The sequence below is a fragment of the Canis lupus genome, chromosome X (assembly GCF_048164855.1).
Source record: "Canis lupus baileyi chromosome X, mCanLup2.hap1, whole genome shotgun sequence".
NCBI lineage: Eukaryota > Metazoa > Chordata > Mammalia > Carnivora > Canidae > Canis > Canis lupus.
The window spans coordinates 123819378-123838173 of record NC_132876.1 but is presented as its reverse complement, the minus strand read 5'-3'; the positions used below and the strand labels follow the sequence as shown (position 1 = coordinate 123838173).

Here is an 18796-nt window from a genome sequence, read left to right as displayed (position 1 = left end):
CTGGGGTGGAGTGATTTGAGGGTTCAAAAATTTCCTCCAGTGGCCAGCAAAAGAGAGATTTTGCGGCCTGGTTTTTTTGCAAGGCCCTATGAGCAGGGTGCCTCATGGCCAAATGTGGCTGCTGTAGCTGCAGCCATCACAGCCTCACCCACTAAGATGCGGAGCCCTAATTCCAAACATCTCTTATCGCTTTCTTTTTTTAAGGCTAGAGATTTCCTTCCAGAAGCTGCCAGGCACCTTCTCCTTCCTGACTGACACACCACAGGCCACACCACCCCTAACCCAAGTTGATCAGACAGGGATGTGTGCGTGAATCCTGGAGGAGGAGAATCCCAGCTCCGTCCACCCCAGTTATCATATCGCGACAAGGCCGACACCTCGCGGGGTTATCTTATTTATCTAGTTAGTGTTAAGGAAACCTCCACACCCAACGTGGGATTCGAACTCACAACCCCGAGATCAAGAGTCGCACGCTCTCCGGACTGGGCCAGCCAGGCGTCCCCGGGCACAGTTTATCTGAAGCTTCACGCAGACCTTTTTCCATTTATGATGCCCAGTGGGGGCAAAGTAGAGGTGGAGGATAACCCAGCAGCCTGTGCTATAAACGCTTTGCTTAGTTTTTATTCATTTTTTGTATCAAGTGGCTTTGCAACTGTAGCTCTTTCTTCCTCCCCCATGTGCGTCTTTGCAAACTGGTAGCATATGGATATATAGTTGCGATCGCGCTAGCCTGTGTAGACATCGGCAATATTACTGCAAATATCCTCTTGCTCGACTTTCACGTTGATTCCTAGGGCCACCGCCACAGAACAAACATGCATGTTGCGCAACCAGACTGGTTGGTGTCTTTTTTGCTGTTTCTGGGGTTGAAAGCTCTCCCAGCCCTGGAGGTCGTGTACTGGTCCACTAACGCGGTTTCTGGTGCATGAAGCGAGGTCGCCTTTTCTTGTCCCCACGGCTCCTTCGGGGAGAAGGCACGGCCCGCTTCTGCAGCCAGCACACGCCTCGTCACAGGAAGGCACCGGGGAGCCCACCTTCCGCCGGAGGCGCCCACGCTGGAGGTCGCTGGGTGTCCCCGGTGCGCGCCTTTCTGGAGCCTAAGGCGTGCAGGACCCCGACGGCCACCCACGCTCTGGGCAGCGGGGGGTGGGTGGGGTGGGGTGGGGTGGGTGCCTTTCGCACCGGTTTCTGTGCACCAGTTCGGAATGGTGAGGGTCCCAGGGGGCAGGCGGGCGTCTGGGGCAGAGGTGGGGACACAAGGCAGTTCCGTGTGCACAGAGCAGAGCTTGCGGCTGGAACGTGCATCCTGCCCGAGGCAGCCACCAGCCCCCACAATCGCTTTGCTGATCCCGGGGGGTCCCCTGGGGCAGCTGCAGGATGAGCATTCCCACATTTACTTCCCCGGGGCGGGGGGCTGCTAATGGGCTGACCCAGGGCTTGGAGGCCGGGGTGGAGCATGGACGGGAAGTGATGCTTACTCCTTTCACCCCCACCGTCTGCACCTGTCGCTGTTTCTTTCCGGTTCCCCGAGAGCCCCGCGGACACGGGCATTCCAACACCCCCTTCCCTAGAGCCTATGGGGCAGTGGGATGCGGAATGGTTGCTTTAGGGGCGGTGGGAGCCCTCCCTGACCCCTAACCCTCCCACCCTCTCTAGGAGAGGGCGTCCCCCGCCCCCACCCCGCGCGTCCTCAGCTCCTGTCTGTGTTTTGGAGGCTGCTGGCATCCCGAGGTGGAGACCAGGGAAGCACCCTGCACCCTGCGGAGCGCAGGACGCCCCACCCCACAGGCACTGGAGCCCCTTGAGGACCGAGACCCCAGCACGGAGCTGCCGTGACCTGACTTTGGCTCCTGGTAATTCACCCAGACGCCCGTGCCGTGCGTGCGGATAGGAGCCAGGGGCCTAAGCTCCACTTGGAGACAGATGTGCCGGCCCAGCGGGAGGCTGGGGAGGCAGGAGGCCACCCTCGGCGCGGCTGACCAGCCACCCGAGACGCTGTGGAGCACGCACACCCGCACACCCCCCACGGCAGTCACCGCCTCTGTCTTACTTGTTCCACACAGAGACCCCTGAGACATACGTCCAAGATGCCGTGGGGGTGACCGGGGAAGGGAGAGCACCCCCTTTCTTTCCTCAGGCCCTGGCAGAGGGTTATCCGGGTGACTCAGCCCCAAGCTGGCCTCCTCCCAGAAGGCTCTCTTGCTACAGGACAGAGTTTCTCAACGATGGGGTAACTTTGCCCCCAGAGGCCATGGGGCAATGTTTGGAGACATTTTCAGTTGTTACAACCGGGGGTGAGGGTGCTCCTGGCACCTAGGGGGTGCACACTGAGGATCCTACAGTGCATAGAACATCCCATAGCCAAGGATGGTCCAGCCCCAGATGTCAGTCCTGGTGATGCCAACAAAACCTGCTTTAGCACAAGAGACTATCCATCCATCCATCATGTCTATCTATGCAGCCAGCCAGCCAGCCACCAACCGACCACCCAACCATCCAATTATCCATCCATCCATCCATCCACCATCATGTCCATCCATCCATCCATCAACAATCCACCCATCCATCCATCCATCCATCCATCATATCTATCTATACTCCAACCATCCATCCATCATCATGTCTATCTAACTATAAGTCTGTCCATCCATCCATCCATCCATCCATCCATCCATCCATCCATCCACCATCATGTCCATCCACCCAGCCATCCATCCATCCATCCATCCATCCATCCATCCATCATATCTATCTATACTCCAACCATCCATCCATCATCATGTCTATCTAACTATAAGTCTGTCCATCCATCCATCCATCCATCCATCCATCCATCCTAGTGGTTAGCACCCCAGGCATGATCCTGCCCCTTAGGAGGCCACTGGCAATGTGTGGAGTCATTTCTGGTTGTCACAATTGAGGGAGGGAAGAGAACGCTCCTGACACGTGATGGGTAGACACCACAGACACTGCTCCACACCCTAAAGCGCACAGGACATCCCACCTCAGAGAGTGACCCACTGCACACATCACTAGCACCCAGTGGAAATCCTGCTGGAGGGTAAATTCTAACCCATGTAAAGGGGACAATGTGGGAACCCCACTGCCCCATGTAGGACATCAAGGAGGCAGCAGCTGTCTGGGACTTTACAAATGGATCTCTTATTGTTGCAGTTCTGTCCCAGGCCCCAATCCTCGTAGGAGGGCGCTTGCACACAGGACCTCACAGTTTGCTCACTTGAGGCCAGAATGAGGCCAAATGGAATGAGCCCACAGCACGGGTGTGCGTGTACACGTGGCAAATATCGGGGCCAACAGCAAGACCAGCAGAGAGGCCGGGGAACCTGTGCCTTCCCCTGGAAGTGAGGGGGCTGTCGGGGGCTGAGCAGGACTCATGTGGGACCTGACCCTTCCCGCACGTGTCCAGCTTCATGAGAATGTGTCTCCTGTTCCAGGCAGGTGTGCATTCTGGAGACCGTTAGAGGGGAAGCCATCAGTGTGATGAGGCAGGTGCCACGCTCGTGTTTTCCAGATGGCGCTGCCCAAGCGCCTGCACCTGGTTGCAATGCCTTCGCAGCTCTGGGCCTGTGACGCGGGGTGAAAAACGCCGCCAACGTCTGTCCCGTAAGAGTGACGGTTACTGATCCAGGTGCTGGGTCTCTGGACAGGTGCATCTAGAACCTGGCGCCCTTCCCTTCTGTCTCCATCCTTGTGATGCCCAAGCCCCTTCTTTTCCGAAGCCAGTGAGCCTCGATGGCTTTTCACCCCGTTCCCCGTGGGGTCGTGAATGGGTAAGTTGGCACAATGGGGAACCAGATGACATGCAGCAGAGTCCTGCTCTGGGGAAGCCGAGATGCTGGGACAATAGTAATAATGATACTGGGATAATAATAATATGGCTTGGCAATGTCCCGGTCTGATGGGCTATGGATGACATCCCCGCCCTACAACGCTGATTCTTAGTGGGGTTTAGGGGGGGCCATGTCCTCTTGGCCCTTTTCTCTTGTTTCTGGAGCATAAATTGTGTCGGTGCCCAAAGTGTGGGATGTGGAACGCTAGGAGGGGGTTCCCTGACACCCCGAAGTCTTTGGGGGGGCTGTTGGGACAGGCAGGTTTCATCAGAATACCAAGACATCATTCGTGTTTTTAAACTACGTCGGTATGCACACTGATGGTGTGGACACGACACAGGTGAGCCTGCAGGGCAGGCGGCTGGGTTAGAGGGGGCGTGACGCCCCCCTCTCTCCTCCTCCGTCACCCCAGGACGCATTCATTCATGAACACACACATTCCGTCACTAGTTCATGTGTTCAAGTCCTTCATTCATTCCTGCGTGCAGCCGTGGACTCGTTCCCTGCACGCACCCATTACCCCCTTCGTGCTTGGGTTCATTCATTCACTGCCGCGCAGTGTCACTCATTCACGGAGCTGGGCGCTCCCGCACTCCTCCAAGCGTGCGCACGGGAGCTCATTCATTCATGCGCTGAACCCAGTCATTCATTCATTCCTAGATGGGCTCCTTCACCCATGCACGCGTGCATCCAGTTAGTCCTTCCGCCACCCACTCACGTCTCGGGCACGCACGCATACCCTCCCCCCTGCAGTCCTGCACGGATACACGGCTGCATGCATGCATGCATTCATTCATTCATGCATGCATTCGTGCATGCATGCATTCATTCGTGCATTCATTCATTCATTCATTCCTGCGGCCAGGCGCTGGCGCATCCGAGTGGGGGGCGCACGGCCGCACCCCGGCGCCCACACTTCGCGCTGCCCGCACAGTCGCACTCCTGCACGCGCACGCGCGTGCACCCCACGCACACACACTCGGCGGCGTCCGCCCACGCGCGCACGGATTCAAGCGCCGAGGCGCCAAGTGTGCATCGGCCACTTGCCTCCCCTTCCCGGCCGCCCGCCGTCCCCGCCGTAGGTTCCAGCGCGGCGTTTGCAGGGCGGCCCCTGGCCTCGGGCCCGGCCTCCGCGCCTCTGCAAACATCGGCCGTGGCGCGCGCTGGGTAAAGGTTAAACGTCCGGAGCTACCGACCCGGGGCTCCCGGATTCCGCGGGGAGGGAGGGGGCGGCGCCGGAAGGGAAGGCGGCCCTGTCCCTCCGCGGCCGGGTCGGGGCGGCGGGCGGGGGCTGCTGGGGACCCGGGCCCCGGGCGCCGGGCGGGGGTGGGGCCGGGCTTCCGGCGAGCGGCCAATCGCGGGGCGCGGGCCTCTGGGCCTCCCAGGGCGGGCCGGGCCGGAGGCCGCAGGAGCGCGCAGGAGGTGCGGGGGTCAGGGGCTGCGGGGGGCCGGGAGGACCCTGGGGACCCTGGCGCGGGGACTGCCCGAGCGCCCCGGGGGTGCGGCGGCGCCAGCGAGGTGCGGGGCGCGGGCAGGGCGGGGGCTGCGGGGGCGTGGAGGCCTCTGGGGCGCGCCGGGGGCGCGGGCAGGGCGGGGGCTCCGGGAGCGCGCGGGGGGTGCGGGGGCGTGGAGGCCAATGGGGCGCGCCCGGGGCGCGGGGGGCGCGAGCAGGGTGGGGGCTGCGGGAGTGCGCGGGGGGGGGGACCTCCCAGGAGAGGACGGGAGGGGGGCGCGGGCCGGGAGGGGGGCGCGGGCCGGGCGGGGGCCGGGCGGCCAGGAGCCCGCGGAAGAGGGGCGGGGCGCAGCCGGGCCGCAGGTGACTCGCGGGCGGGGGGCTCCGGGCGGGAGCGGAGGAGGGAGGAGGAGGAGCCGGGAGGAGGTCCCCGGGCCCCAGATCGCCGAGTCCAGGCGGGGTGCGCGGGGGGTGGGACGGGAGCGTGGGTGCCGAGGGGCGCCCGGCGGGAGCGCAGGACACCTTGGAGCCGGGAGGAGGTCCCCGGGCCCCAGATCGCCGAGTCCAGGCGGGGCGCGCGGGGGGCGCAGGTGACTCGTGGGCGGCCGGGGGTGGGGTGGGGGTTGGGTGCCGAGGGGCGCCGGGCGGGAGCACGAGACGCCTTGGAGCCGGGAGGAGGTCCCCAGCGCGGCGGGGACGCTTCTGACACCCGGCGGGCCGGGGCCCCAGATCGCGGAGTCCAGGCGGGGCGCGCGGGGGGCGCAGGTGACTCCGGGGCGAGGAAGGGGGTGCAGGGGGCCGGGCCGGAGGGCGGAGGAGGAGCTGCAGGGCGCCAGGGGCGCACAGGTGGCTTGGGTTCAGCGGCGCCCCGGTGCCGCGCGCGGGTGGGGGGCGCAGGGCTGCCGCGGTGGGTGTCTGGAATGCCGAGCTGTCGCCTGCAGGCCTGGAGGTCGGCGCGGGCCCCGGGAGACGCCGCTGCTAGGCCCTGCTCAGCGCCCCGGAGAGCACAGGCGCACGCCGCCCCGCTGCGCCCACGCCATGCCGGGTGAGTACCCCAGCGCTTCGCGTCCAGCGTCCCCGCCCCTTCTCCCACCTCGGACGGACATGGATCTGCTTTGGGGAGAACCCCGCTTTGAGGGCCCGGTCACCCCAAGCCCCTCGCCTCCCCTGTGTACCCCTGCGTGTGCAGAGACCCGCGCTGCGGGGGACAGATGGAGATGGGGTGGCTCTCCGCAGCAGGGAGGGGGTCCGTGCAGAGCCTGGTCGGAGGGCCCTGAGAGTCCTCAATGTTCCTTCTGTAAGGCGCACCCCGAAGAGCCATGCACTGGTTTTCTGGCCATCCAATTGCAGGGGGCCCAGTTCCTACACAGATAGGAAGCTCACGCCCCCAAAACTTTAGGAACAGAGTGCCTTTGGGGTTTCCCAAGCTCAGACCACAAGCATACTTGGCTGTTGCAGGAAAGTTTGGGGAGAAACCCCCAGCAGGGCAGCAGACTTGGGGTGGCCACGTGGCTGGGGCCTAAGGCAAGGCGTCGCCCCTGAGGGTCACAGGAGTCCTTTGCACCTGCCCTTTGGTTTTCTGGACATCACATGTGGGCAGTTCAGAGGGCCAGAAATTAGATAAGGGGCCTGTGGCCCTAACCTGAGAGAACCATGCCCGTCCTGCTTTTATCCCGGAGACGCCCCGGTCTTGCACCAGACCAGACCTGACCAACCACGAGCCCATTAAAAAAAACAAAAAACAAAGAACAAACAACCCCCCCCCCCCCAAGAAAAACAAAAACAAAAACCCAGACTACTTTTTGTTCAGAGGAGCGTTTGGGTAAAATCACCGCTTTCGTCCCGTCTGCTTCAGAAGGGAACAGGGTTGAGGCCGGGGCAGAGGCGCGGTTTCCTGCGGTTGGCGGGTTGGCGCGGGGACCGTGCTGGGAGGAGAAGCTCCGCCGAGTCTGTGTCCCAGGGGGCTTCGCCGCTCTCCGCCTGAAGCCGGCTGCCCCCGGAGCCGCGCGGGCCCATACAGTGGCAGCATTCAGCGTTGGGACACATCTCCATCAGCCCTGGAACGTGCTCGAAGACCCCAAGAGGGCATTCGACACGTTTCGGGGAACAAAAGCCACCTTTGAGTAAAAGAGGAGGGGCAGACCAGGAGGCTGGCGGTGTTATTTCGGGGTGTGCGTGTTGCGGGGTGAGGATAGAAGATGGATCGAGCGGAGGACCGGCAAGGAATCGAAATGGATTGAAAGGAACGTTTCTCCCTGGCTCGATACGAAACCCTCAGGCACCATGTTCTTTGGGCCAAAGTTGATTTTTTTCAATAGTTCATTTTTTTTTTCTCTCTTAAGCCCGTGGTTGGATACAGCCACACGTGCTGTTTCCCCGCTCCGTGGCGGTGACGAAAGTCCCCACCCTGGTGCCTTGTGGGGCTGCAGCGGACTCTGAATGCGGTGTCCTTGGACATTGCTATCAATTCGAATCTCGGTCATTGGTCATTGGTGGCTTCTTAAAAGCAAGGCCGTGTGGCATCTGAAGGCCCGTTAATGAATTTTCATTCTTTTTTGCCTTAAAAACCACTGGCCTGTCTTTGGGCCTCTGATGGTGCTCTTACCCATGGGGGATCTTGCACCGCAAGAGCGTGAGTTTGCGTGTCGGGGTCGCTGGAGAGAGGGCCTCTGCTGTCCGGGGGTGCCGAGCTGTCATCCTGTTGATATGACCACGAATCCCTCCATCCCGAGCGGGGGCAGAGCCTAGGAGCTGGGTGACATAGTCCCCAGAGACCCAGCCGTGTCTTTGTCCATCCCGCGAATCAGGAAGCTTCTGGAGAAGTGACCTGTCCTCAGTGTATCATTTGGGGTCCCCAGAGCCCTCCCAGGTGACATGCTTCCCTCCACGGACCATGGAAGCTCTCCCCTTCCCCCTGCCTCACGTGCGACCGTGTGTCACGTGGAAGCAGCTGATGTGTCCAAACGAAGTAGGTCTGAAACGTGAGACGGCTGGAAATCCAACTGTTCTGGCGTCTGGCTCGATGGCTCTCCGGGGAAGGCGGCCCGCGCTTATCACCCGTGCGGACTCCAAACAGGCCTCGCGACTTGGAGAACAGTTTCCTTAGTGATCATTGAGAGGATAAATGAGTAGGAATAATCTGGTTGGGTCTTTTTCATGTCTTTGTTTTACCTTCCATTTAGAGAGAAATTTATTTATTTTCTGTTTTTTTTTTTTTTGGAAAGGCCAACCAAGCTGCTTTGCGAATTTGCTTTTTCTCTTTGAGGAGGATCCCGTTTAAATTGTTTAAATAGGAAATATGCAGCCAGTGACGATGATGCAAATGCAGCTTAGTGGAAAAAGGTAGTATCTCAGCCTGAAAAGGGCAGATGCATATAAACTTAAACCTGAAAGGGTCACCAGGTGATTGCTGAGCTTCTTTTCCCCAGGGTGGGTGGCATTCCTGGCTCTGCTTCCTGAGTTTAATGCTCCAATTTATTAGGGTTCTAGGGTTGCCGTAACCCACAGATGGGGTGCCTTAAAGGACATACACTTATTTCTCCCCATCCTGGAGGTGGGGAGTCCGAGGTCCAAGAGGGACCGAGGCTGGTTCCTCCTGAGGCCTCTCTCTTGCGTGTGTAGACACCATGTTCTCCCTGTGTCCTTACTTGGTTGTCCCTCTGTGCCTGTCTATGTCCTCCTCCCCTCTTCCTGTAAGGACTCCGGTCTTACTGGATCATGGCTCACCCCAGTGACCTCGTTTTACCTTAATCCCCATCTTTAAAGACCCCACCTCCAAATATATCTGCATCCTGAGGCCCAGAGAGAGAACTTCCTACGAGTTTGGCAGGAGGAACGTATTTCAGCTCACAATACCCGCTGATTACAGCAGTTACATCTACGTCCTTACAAAAATGCTGCGAAACCAGTGTATGCAGTTGCCAATTTTGATGACTTTGCTGTTTGTATTATGTTCCACCCTGTACATTCCCTCGGGCAAATGCAACTGCACCTTCCTCTTGTCTGGATGGCTATCCCATTGCAGGGTGGTCCATTTTGGATATGGGAATCTCTCATCACCTTGAACTCTCTTGGAGGAATCCAGTCTTTGTTCCCATGTCTCAGAAATGTCCACAGACAGGGGTGTCTGCTGCCCCTAGGCGTTTCTTAGATATTGGTAGATACATGATAGATACACACAAGGTAGATAGAGTGGATGGATAGAGGGTAAGAAGGATAGATGTAGTGGATGGATGATGGATTGAAAGATGACAGATGATAGATCAATCAAGATGACTATGGATGCATGGAGAGATAGATATGGATGGATGGTTGCATAGACGGTAGGTATGATTGATGGATGGATGAATAGATGCTAGATCTACATGATTATGGATGGATAGATAGATATGATGGATGGATATGTGGATGATAGATTGCCGATTGGAAGGATGAATGGATGGAGAGACGATAGATCTAGATGGTTATGGATGGATGGATGGATAGTAGAAGTGATGGATACATAGAGGATGCATAGATATGATTGGATGGATGGATGGATGATAGATATGATGGAAGGATGGACGATAGATATGATGGATGGATGGATGCATGGATGGATAGACAGATACTTTGGGGGGCTGCAAAGTTGAGTTTTGAAGTCTACTTTCTGAGTATAACCCACAAGTCACAGTGGAGACAGCGGGAGTGTGCAGACCCCTCTTAATCCAGCAAGTCAGCAGCAGCAGCAGAAGAACGTGCAGACAGGAGCGTGTTGTAACAGGCACATTTTGGAATTTACCCCCATGGAATGTAAAGGTCAAGGAGGCGGCCCTCGGGGGAAACAGGCCTCAGAAGCCTGCGTCTGCCACGTTATATTTAGCGTGAACAGGAGCCCTTCTAGGACCCTGCAGTGGGAGCCACTGGCCCGGGGAGGGGAGGACGCTCTGGTCTTTGAGAAGTGAGGTCTGTGTGTTCTGGCCCCAAGCTGCTGCGTGCTGCGCATTTTAATTTCTGCAGACAGCACGGGAGTCTGCGCAGGATTTCTTTCAACTGTTGTGTCTCTCCTGGCAACACGCTCTTGGGGGAGCAGGAATTAGAGTTGTTTGGAAGTCCCCGTAAACGCCACCACCACGAGGACGCACTTAGACTGGAAATCACCGTCAATTGAATCTGCCATGAGCATTTCTTCCCCTCCTAGCGGGACACTGTGAAACTGGTCATAGTTGGGGTTTTTTTGTTTTGTTTTTTGTTTTTATAGTTGGGTTTTTTTTTTGTTTTGTTTTTTGGTTGTTTTTGTTTTTGTTTTGAGTTGAGTGGACATCTGCATCCTGGCTCAGCTAGTCGGGCGGTTGCCCACACGTTTTGATGTGTTTGTGTCTCAGATTCAGATATTTGGGGTGAGTTTTTCAGACTTGAATGTAGAGCAAAGTAAAGAGTCTTGGGTATCCATCCAGGCAATATATTTGCAGTATCAGGACATTTTAACCATATTCTGCTTGGCTTTGCCTCATGTATTGGGTTAGAAAGTGCTCTGTGTGTGTGTTTTAAAAGGAAAAGATGCAGGGGGTGCCTAGGTGGCTCAGTCATGCACTGTGTGACTCTTGATCTTGGGGTCATGAGTTCGAGCCCCATGTTGGGCAGAAAGATTACTTAAAAACAAAAAAGAAAAAAACAAAACAACAAAAGAAAGGATGTAGATGAAATGTTCCTAGTGAATGTTTATAAGATATGAAACAGCTACTTGGTTCAGACAGAGAGCGGTGACCGCCAAGCCCGCCACCTGCTGAAACCCCCCGGGGCTGTGACTCTGGTGTCTTTGTCCACATCCACAGTGTCTGACCAGGCGTTCGTGACGCTGGCCACCAACGACATCTACTGCCAGGGCGCGCTGGTCCTGGGCCAGTCCCTGAGGAACCAGAGGGCGACCAGGAGGCTGGTGGTGCTCATCACCCCACAGGTGTCCAACCTGCTCAGGTAAGTCGGGAAGACCCCCACGCTCGCCGACGTCACGGGAAGTGTCGTGACTCTGGAGCGTCGCCGACACGCTTGTGCGCTCAAGCTCTTATCAAAGCAAGCAGGTCTCGTAGAGGAAGGGAGAGATCGCACGTTGGAAGTCATAGCAGGTCACATGTGCTCCTGCAGCATCCTGCATGGCCCAGAACAGGTTTCTAGTCTGTCCCCTTGTTGGCCGCTTCCCAGGGAAGATGAGTGGAGGTACGTCCGGGGCGGGGGGGGGGGGGGGGGCTGTGCCTTGTGCGTGGCTGTTCTGCTGTGGTGATGACTGTGTGTCTAGGAGCAAAGCACAGCTCTGGGCTTCTCTGGATTGCTCTAGAGCACAGAGGCTGGATACAGGTGGCTCGCCCACGCGTAGAAACGTAACCAGCAGGTGGGATGCGGGATGCAGGACGCGGCCGTGCATGTGGTCGGTGATAGATGAGCATCAAAGAGCACAGCTGTCCAGCCGACCAAGCCGATTCCCAGCTCCTGAGGTCTGGAACACATGGGACACTTGAGAGCTGTGTGCATGGTAGCGGCATTGCCGTGAGCTTCGGACACAGCCTCATTCGTGTGAATCTCACCTTTTCTCTGGGCTTGTGTGTTGTTGGTGCCACTCAGTTGACACGGTGTCTGTAGAAGGAAGCTTCGGAGGCAGGGACAGGGATGCAAGGGCAGGTTCCTACCATGATGGGGCCATGACATGTCTCATGCAAATGGCCGGGCTCCCGTGGACTGATCTGAAGTCAGGTGGTTCCCAGTGTCCGGGAGCTGCGTGCACTTGACTTGACATTGCCATGCAGTGCTTGAGATGGGAGGTCAACGATGATTCCAGACTTAGTTGGATAAGGATGCCTGCAGGTTCACGTGTGCGTGCTCGCAAATGCAGACACCTGAGCACCTCGGCATCCTGGTTCTGTTGAGCGGGTTGTGCATTCCAGCCTGAGTGTGGGGACGTTCCCATCTGTAGACACACATGGTGGTGTCCCCACAATATCATGAATGGCGTGAGTTACTGGGGAGACCGTTTGTTCCTTCCACATGCTCCCAGGTGAGTGATGTCACCATGGTGAAACCTTGTGCATGGAGAATTCATGAATTTGCAGCTTCTGGAGGCTGGTCCAGAGGCCTGCACTTTGGAAGGTGTGCAGTTTGCCACAAGGAAATGCAAGCATTGGTAGGAGAGGTTGTGATAGCAGCGTGGGCATGAGGGTCTTCCAGTTTGTCCTCGCCTGTGCGCATGGTGGACAGGGCCATGGCGCTCATGGGCAGAGAGAGCCTGGAGGGGTCGTGGCCTTTCCTCCTCGTGGGAGGTCAGAGGAGGCCTTCTTGGAGCCAGGGTTTGGCAGGCGAGAGTCAAGCTCTGGCTGACCAGCACCTAAGGACACGGGGAGGCTCGTAGTTTGCAGGAGTGATGTCGGGTTAGCTCTCGGGGCTGAGATCTGAGAGGCCAGCTGTGATCAGGACTAGGTAGTGTGAGGGGAGGAGGAGAACCCAGAGTGAACTGAAAGTAGTGTGGCTGTGAGCTGAGGAAATGTTTGCAGTCAAGAAAAGTTAGTAAAAAAATATAGTTCAACTTCTTAGAGACCCTGTTACGTGCAGTCGGCCCTGCAGACTTGTGTAGACTCCTTGTTGTGGAAGACGTCAAAGACTTCCCAGCGTGTGAGCAGAAGTTAGTAGAGTAGGAAGCTTTAAAGGAGACCTGGCCCTGCTGCAGAGCTGAGAGCAAGTGAAATCAACTCCGTCAACAACGATATACTTGAAGAAAACTTCCCAAGGTGAAGAAATATCAGAGAAAATGGTTATCCGCCAAGGCGTGAGGGAAGCAAATGAAGACCCCACCTGTAGATATCTACATATCGAGGACTTACTCATTACTGCTGCAGTGATAGAGGTTTCTGGATACACCCAAGAACCCACGTGGCCAAGTTTATCGGTCATTGGCACCATGGTTGGAAGTGATTGTGAAGCATGTAGGTGCTCAGGGGCTTTGCTACTGAAAAAAAAATTGGCGTCTGCCGGCCGAACGTTACATCAAAACACAGAACTTAACGAGAAAGTTCTTTCTGGCAGGACAACGAGGCGAGGAAAAGCCTAGTACGGAGGGTGAATCACTGTTGTAAGTATATTTATGAAACTGGGCACAGTGAAAAGGGACCCGGGTTATCTGATTTATGAATTTTTTTATTTTTAAAAATGTATTTAAATTCAATTAATTGATATAGAATGTATTATTAGTTTCAGAGGTAGAGGTCAGTGACTCATCAGTTGCACATAACACACAGTGCTCATCACATCACGTGCCTCCTTCATGCCCATCACCCAGTTACCCCAGCTCCCCACCCGTCTCCCCTCCACCCACCCTCAGTTTGTTTCCAATGATTAAGAGTCTCTTATGGTTTGTCTCCCTCTCTGATTGCATCTTGTTTTCTTTCCCTCTCTTCCCCATGCCCCTCTGTTTTGTTTCTTAAATTCCACATGAGTGAGATCATATAATTGTCTTTCTCTGATTGATTATTTCACTCAGCACAACACTCTCCAGTTCCGTCCACGTCTTTGCAAATTTCTGGATTTCATTCTTTCTAATGGCTGAGTACTATTTCATTGTCTATACATCACATCTTCTTTTTTTATTTTTATTTTTATTTTTAGTTTTAGTTTTAGTTTTTACACCAGATCTTCTTTATCTATCGTCTGTTGATGGACATTAGGGCTCTTTCAACATTTTGGCTAGTGTGGACATGGATGCTGTGAACATTGGGGTCCAGGTCCCCATTCAAATCACTATGTTTGTATCCTTTGGATAAATACCCAGTAGCACAATTGCTGGGTCCTAGAGTATTTCTATTTTTAACTTTTTGAGGAACCCCCCCATCCTGTTCTCCGGAGCGGCTGCACCAGTTTGCATTCCCACCAAGAGCCTAAGAGGGTTCCCCTTTCTCTGCATCCTCACCAACATCTGTCATTTCCTGACTTACTAATATATTTTTTATTTTTATTTTTTTTAAGTTTTTATTTAAATTCCAGTTAGTTGACATACAGGGTAATAGTACTTTCAGGCATACAGCGTCGTGATTCAACACTTGCTTACGTCGCCCAGTGCTCATCTTCATCCCCATCACCTGCTTAACCCATCCATTCGCCCACCTCCCCTACCTGACATATTTGTTTAGGAAACGATGGACAGAGTCACTGCATCTCACATGTAGGAGAAAGGAAAGGCAGAAATGATCGTATGGTTTCCCGAGTGTAAGGATCCAGGCGAGAGACACTCTGATAATAAACTGGAGAATTCCTATTTCAAGGAATAGGATATGTGCTCAAGATCCCTTATGCACCAATGAATGTGTGCTCAATAGGAATAGGATATGTGCTCAAGATCCCTTATGCACCAATGATCACCATATACAGCATGTAAAACAAAAAAAACCAAAACCTATTTGATACACAGGCAAATGCAAAAAAATGGTAGAGGGAGAGTCTTTTTTATATAGTTTTCCTAAGTTTAAATCAAAAGGCAGACACGTGAGTAAATTGGTGTAATGAATAATGCATGAGGTATCTCTTAAATGCTATGCATTATGTAAACAGTGATCTTTGTTCTCATCAGTATGGACCACTTAGAAAAACTGATTTTATACTCATGGTACAAGGAAGCATTTAATGTGTCGGTTGGAGCAGGAATTGAATGTTATGATCTCTGACTATAATGTAATAAACGTAGGCATTAAGAGCAAAACAAATTTAAAAACTGCATTACCCTCGGACATTTTAAATCAGAAATTCTCTCCTAAACACTTCATGGCTTGACAAATCAAAGCTTGAATTCTATGGTGCTTAAAAATTATGAGCAATATGAATGCTACCTATACAAACCAAAGGGGAAAGCTGGAATCACTCCAGAGAGAAACACTAAAATCAGCGAAGAAATCAAATACCGAGTTCAAATAATTTTTAAATTAAAACAAACAAAAAAATATGAAAGGCAAACAATACAAAAAAGCAGTGAAGAAATTATCCAGTTCGAAAAGCTTTTAAATTAAAACAAACAAATAAAAAATACATTAGGCAGACAATACAAAAATTGAAATCGGCAAAGAAATTATCCAGTTGGAAAAAAATATTTTTATTTATTTATTTTATTTTATTTTTTATATAAATTTATTTTTTATTGGTGTTCAATTTGCCAACATATAGCATAACACCCAGTGCTCATCCCATCAAGTGCCCCCCTCAGTGCCCGTCACCCAGTCACCCCCATCCCCCACCCACCTCCCCTTCCAGCCCCCCAGCTCTGTTTCCCAGAGTTAGGAGTCTCTCATGTTGTTTCCCTTTCTGATAGGAAAAAAAATTTTTTTAATAAAACAAACAAAAAATCCGTAAGGCAAGAAGGGAGAGATTCATTAAAAACTGAAAACTGGGAACAGGAAACAAATCTAACTTCTGGATTATTTAGAAAGTAAATTAAGACTACAGAAAACATAAATACCCAAAACTAAAATGAAAAAGTAGTTATTTGCATGCAATTTGAATTTTAAAAGCAAATGGGACACAGAGCACTTTGCCGGTAACGTTGACAAAATGCTTGATCCTTCTAGGGAAACTCGCATGACCCCACGCTGAGACTAGAAGGCATAGGATACACTGCTAGCGAGTAGCCCAGGGCGGGAAATAGAGAATCGTATCAAAGGCTTATCTGGTAGAGGGTTCTGAGCCCCGGTGGTTTATAAAGGACGTTCTGTTACATGGGCCACTATGGATGAATTTCCATGTGATAGGAGCTATCTCAGAGCTTCGGAGAAAAATGAGTGTGTTCATTTATTTAAAGAAGCTGCCCTAATCTTGATACCCAAACGTGATTTACAGGTTTGGTTGTGTTTTACTTATAGACCAAAAAAAAAAAAAAAAAAAAAAAAAAAAAAAAGAGCCACCAAATACACACCACCAACCAGACCGCTCCATATGTGTCGTAGAGAAATGAATGGTGCCCGAAGGAAGACAGCTCATGAGCGCAGTGTAATTCGTCCACATATCAGAGAAAGGCAACGATATGGTCCTTTTAATGTAGAGCTAATGTACCAAGATAAATTCAGGTAAATTATGAGTATAGACGGGACATTTCTTTTTTTTTTAGGTTTTATAATAATCTGTTTTTTAATTTATTTTTATTTTTTATTATTTATTTTTTATTGGAGTTTAATTTGCCAACATATAGCATAACACCCAGTGCTCATCCCATCAAGTGCCCCCCTCAGTGCCCGTCACCCAGTCACCCCCAACTCCACACCCACCTTCCTTTCAACCACCCCTTGTTCGTTTCCCAGAGTTACGAGTCTCTCATGTTGTCTCCCTTTCTGATATGTCCCACTTAATTTTTTTTTCTCCTTTCCCCTTTATTCCCTTTCACTATTTTTTATATTCCCCAAATGAATGAGACCATATAATGTTTGTCCTTCTCCGACTGACTTACTTCACTCAGCATAATACCCTCCAGTTCCATCCGCGTCGAAGCAAATGGTGGGTATTTGTTGTTTCTAATGGCTGAGGAATATCCCATTGTATACATAAACCACATCTTCTTTATCCATTCATCTTTCCATGGACACCGAGGCTCCTTCCACAGTTGGGCTATTGTGGACATTGTTGCTATAAACATCGGGGTCCAGGTGTCCTAGACATTTTTAAGGCAAAGAGAAATCTTAGAAGTCAGTAGATGAAGGTGTCTCAGCCTGGACACTATTGACATGTGGGGCATCCTGGGCACTGTAGGGCATTGACCAGTGTTCCTGGTCTCTACCCACCATATGCCAGTAGGATCACCACCTACAGCCCTCCTTGCCGTTGTGATAGGAAAGACTGTCTCCAGGCACTGACATGGATGGATGTTTCATTCATCTGAAAGTGGAGAAAACCATCTTAAATTAAAGCAAAGGTGGACATCAGGACCGTGATAGGCCAGAAATTACCATGTGTAAAAGTAAAAAGAGTAAAAAATCAAACGAATAAACTAAGGAACATATTTACAAAGTGCACAATGGAGAAGAGGCTTGTTGTCTACACACTATTCAAATAATTCTTACAATCAGGCCTCACAAATGGACGGATGGACGTAACCATGCCGGACGGTACGTCTTTGGGGGATCTTTACAACCAGCTAGGTTGGCAGTGGTGTTTGTTAATGTTGGTATTTTAGGGGACAGACCTTTGCCTTTGACATCAAGTGACATCATCAGACCAGAGGCAACTTGGCTATAACCCATCCCCTCAAGAAGCATTTTAACTTAATTGATGCATAAAATGCATTTCCTCTTGCCAAAGATGAGCTCTTCGGGCCCCAGAGAGAAACACATTGAGCCGCAGTGACATCCACCTGCGTCTAGAGCCTTGACCTTCAGAGTCAGACCAGAGGTTCCAGCAGACACAGAGCCGGGAAAGCTGACCCTGAGGTGGACACACATCCTTATGTGTCTCGCTTGGGACCAAGACGGGAAACACGAGGTCTTTCTTGGTTGCCTGTTGTCCCATCAGTCCCCCTGGTGATTGGGGGCAGTCATATATATATATATATTTTTGGTAGAACTGTCCTGATAAAACCAAAAGGATCCCAGAAGAGCACATGATTCCCTCCTCCGTTCCTGTCTCATCAGGGTCAGTAAAAGCTGTCCGCACTCACTTTCTTCAATCTTCTGGTCCACTCACGATGAACTGTAACATCGAGGAATCCTGAGAAGGTTCAGTGTTGCAGAACCAGTTCGGTTTTCTAGGACCCATTATAGGCTTTGCAACCGTTGGGAAGGCTGAGGAACAGTGCCCTGTGGTCCAGTGACAAACAGTGACAGGTGACCGTAAGTGAGCAAGGCTGTGGGTGTGGATGCCGACCACCACTGTGCTCTTCCGGGCTGTGGGCTGTGTGGTCCAAGTGCAGAGTGGGGTAATCTCTCCTGCAAAGAAACAAAGCCAGGAGCATATGCTCAGAGCTACAAACAGATTGTGGTCTTGAAACTGAATTCCAAGTCCAGGCGCTTATTTTGAGAAGACAGGCAGCGTTGAACAAAGGGATTTAAGGCCCAACGTCACAGTCTATTTGTAGCAGCACGGAGTGGGATTTGTTTGGCCCGCCACACCCCCGCTCCCGGATCTTGATACAACCCTAAGGATGCCATAAATTCCATAAATAATCGGGTTAAAAATAAGGGGAAAACTTGGAGATGAAATAGTACTTTCTCAGAGATGTAGGTACTTTCAATACCGTTCGATGAAAAAGCACAGAAAAACGTAAGGCACAAGCCTACAAGCCAGTCCGGGCTACAGCGGACAGGCCCCGGAAGCCCCAACACCTGCCTAACAATGAAGTTTCAAAAAAGAGCAAAAGAGAGAACGGACTGTGGGAAATAACTCCCCTCCTGTTTCGGCTGTGAGAATGCCCCGTGAGCGTCGAGCGGAATGAGTGAAGGCAGGCGTTGATACCGAGGGGTGGCATTCCGGAGCCCCAAAACCCGAGAAAGGTGCTAAAAGC

At 52.7% G+C, this 18796-nt stretch overlaps 1 protein-coding gene across 4 annotated transcripts in view; it reads left to right on the top strand.

The window, feature by feature from the left end:
* Positions 1 to 5190: 5190 nt before the first annotated feature.
* The window catches only part of LOC140627220 (glycogenin-2-like), a 36606-nt gene continuing 23000 nt past the window's right edge, over positions 5191 to 18796 (top strand). For 3 of the 4 annotated variants that reach the window (XM_072815268.1, XM_072815267.1, XM_072815264.1), the window contains exons 1-3: positions 5191 to 5273; positions 6246 to 6349; positions 11118 to 11259. In XM_072815268.1, coding sequence (XP_072671369.1) covers positions 6343 to 6349; positions 11118 to 11259 — 149 coding nt within the window. In that variant the 5' untranslated portion in view covers positions 5191 to 5273; positions 6246 to 6342. Of the gene's footprint in view, positions 5274 to 5871; positions 5895 to 6245; positions 6350 to 11117; positions 11260 to 18796 lie in introns of those variants that run through there. The other variant, XM_072815265.1, reaches the window with a different exon arrangement.